This window comes from Elephantulus edwardii, unplaced genomic scaffold (assembly GCF_000299155.1).
Source record: "Elephantulus edwardii isolate Elephantulus edwardi_28Jun2011 unplaced genomic scaffold, EleEdw1.0 scaffold00069, whole genome shotgun sequence".
Lineage (NCBI taxonomy): Eukaryota > Metazoa > Chordata > Mammalia > Macroscelidea > Macroscelididae > Elephantulus > Elephantulus edwardii.
In genome coordinates this window covers 10480000-10481833 of record NW_006399819.1, presented here as the reverse complement: position 1 = coordinate 10481833, position 1834 = coordinate 10480000, and the positions used below count along the sequence as shown (strand labels likewise).

The 1834-nt window shown below is 39.0% G+C and overlaps 1 protein-coding gene across 1 annotated transcript in view; it reads left to right on the top strand.

The window, feature by feature from the left end:
* Positions 1-1834, top strand: part of GIPC2 (GIPC PDZ domain containing family, member 2) — a 195808-nt gene that overhangs the window by 71833 nt on the left and 122141 nt on the right. The window contains exon 2 of the mRNA XM_006888611.1: positions 637-822. Coding sequence (XP_006888673.1) covers positions 637-822 — 186 coding nt within the window. The remainder of the gene's footprint in view (positions 1-636; positions 823-1834) is intronic.

The window sequence follows — 1834 nt, the reverse complement described above, 5'->3', positions numbered from 1 at the left end:
ATTACCCCAGTCACTGAATCAATCCACCCCGTAGAGGGTCTTTCCCTCCTGCGCTGTCCCTCCACCCTCCCAAGCATGATGTCCCTCTCGAAGGACCGGTCCCTCCTTACAACATGTCCAAAGTGTGTGTGTGTGTGTGTGTGTGTGTGTGTATGTAATATTTAGCATGAAGGCTGCCCTGTAGGAAACCGTACATATTACACATTGCTATTGAATCCATCCCAACTCATAGCAACACTACAGGACACAGTAGAACTGTGCCATCAAGTTCCCAAGGCTCTGGTGGAGCAGTCCATAAGTACTGTTTACACAAAGACCAAGTGCCTCCCACAATTTTAATCCACTAGCTATTCCAAGGGAGAAAAATGGGCAGCATCCTCCTGTTAGGAGTTACATCCTTGCTGTGTTACCAGAGCTTCCCAGTCCATGTTACCTAATAATATCAAAAGAAAATGTGCCTCAAATTCTTCCTCACCAACATGCAAACCCATTTTGTGATGTAACTAGTTAAATCACAGACTGGAGACTGTTTCAGCCAATAAATATAGACAGAAAAGAAATGTTTTTAAAACTAAATTAATGACTAGACTGTTTTCCTGATGAACCTATAACATCTTTCCGTTCCCCCCTTTGCAGATTTTATACTGTACTTTGAATACACCGAAAATAGACATGGAAAAACTCTTAGGAGTACAACTAGGCCTTGAAGATTTCATCTTTGCCCATGTGAAAGGAATTGAAAAAGAAGTGAATGTGTATAAATCTGAAGATTCACTTGGTCTCATCATTACAGACAATGGCACTGGATATGCTTTTATAAAGGTAAGTTTTGGGAAAAAAAAACCAACCCAAAACACCCACACAATAGCTGAAGTCTATGACCTTATTTGAGAGTAACATTTAAGGAAAGCAACCATGCAAACAAAATCAGAAAGAAGTTTTTTAGCAGGAAGAGATGGATTAATAATTACTTACCTTTATTTAAAATTGTTTTCAATACATATCTTGTGTCTTCTTGACTTCCTGATCTTCATTTTAAACTTCTCCGGGATTTAGACCTGGAAAGGAAAGTCAGGCTTTGATCTTTACTCATTAGCTGTAAACTCTCCCAAGTCTATAGCTGGTTAACATATGATAATTTCCATTACTTTCCCTTCTACAATTCTCATTTATTTTTACTTTCAGCTGCACATATTTTTATTATTCATGTACTTTGTGTTTCACGTGTGTATATTGTGTTCCTTATAGTCCTTCGTTTACATTATATTTTATTCATTTATATTGTGGGTTCCCCCTCTCTTAAAATCATCTCACCAACAACTACAGCTGTGAAAGTATGTAAGCCTGCCACTTCATGCCTCATGTCCAAATACCACACTTTTTTGATAGTCAATTGCTCAATTCCTCATCCCTATCCAAGCAGTACTCTGAGCAAACAAGCATGTCCTTTTTGCTGATGGATTCTCTTCTCAACTTGGAAACTTTGAGCATCTGAATCCACAAAGTCTAGTCCAGAGCAAGCCATCAGGTTGCAGCAGTTAACCCTAGTTTCACAGTTTTTTCTTCATCTGGTTGGTTTCTGGTCAACTCATCCACAGCCATCTGTGGCTAGGTTTAAATGGGCATCAGCTGTAAACTCGGGAGTCCACACTTGGCTACCATATTTACTCCTTTTAAAATGCTCTTAAAAATGATCTGAACCAAAAAATTCCTGTATTTAAATGCAGATAACAATATGTTCTTGTTGTTGTTGTTGTTCTGTGCCGTTGAGTCATTTGCGACTCATAGCGACCCTATGTACAACAGCCCTAAACCCTGCTCTATCCTGTGCCAT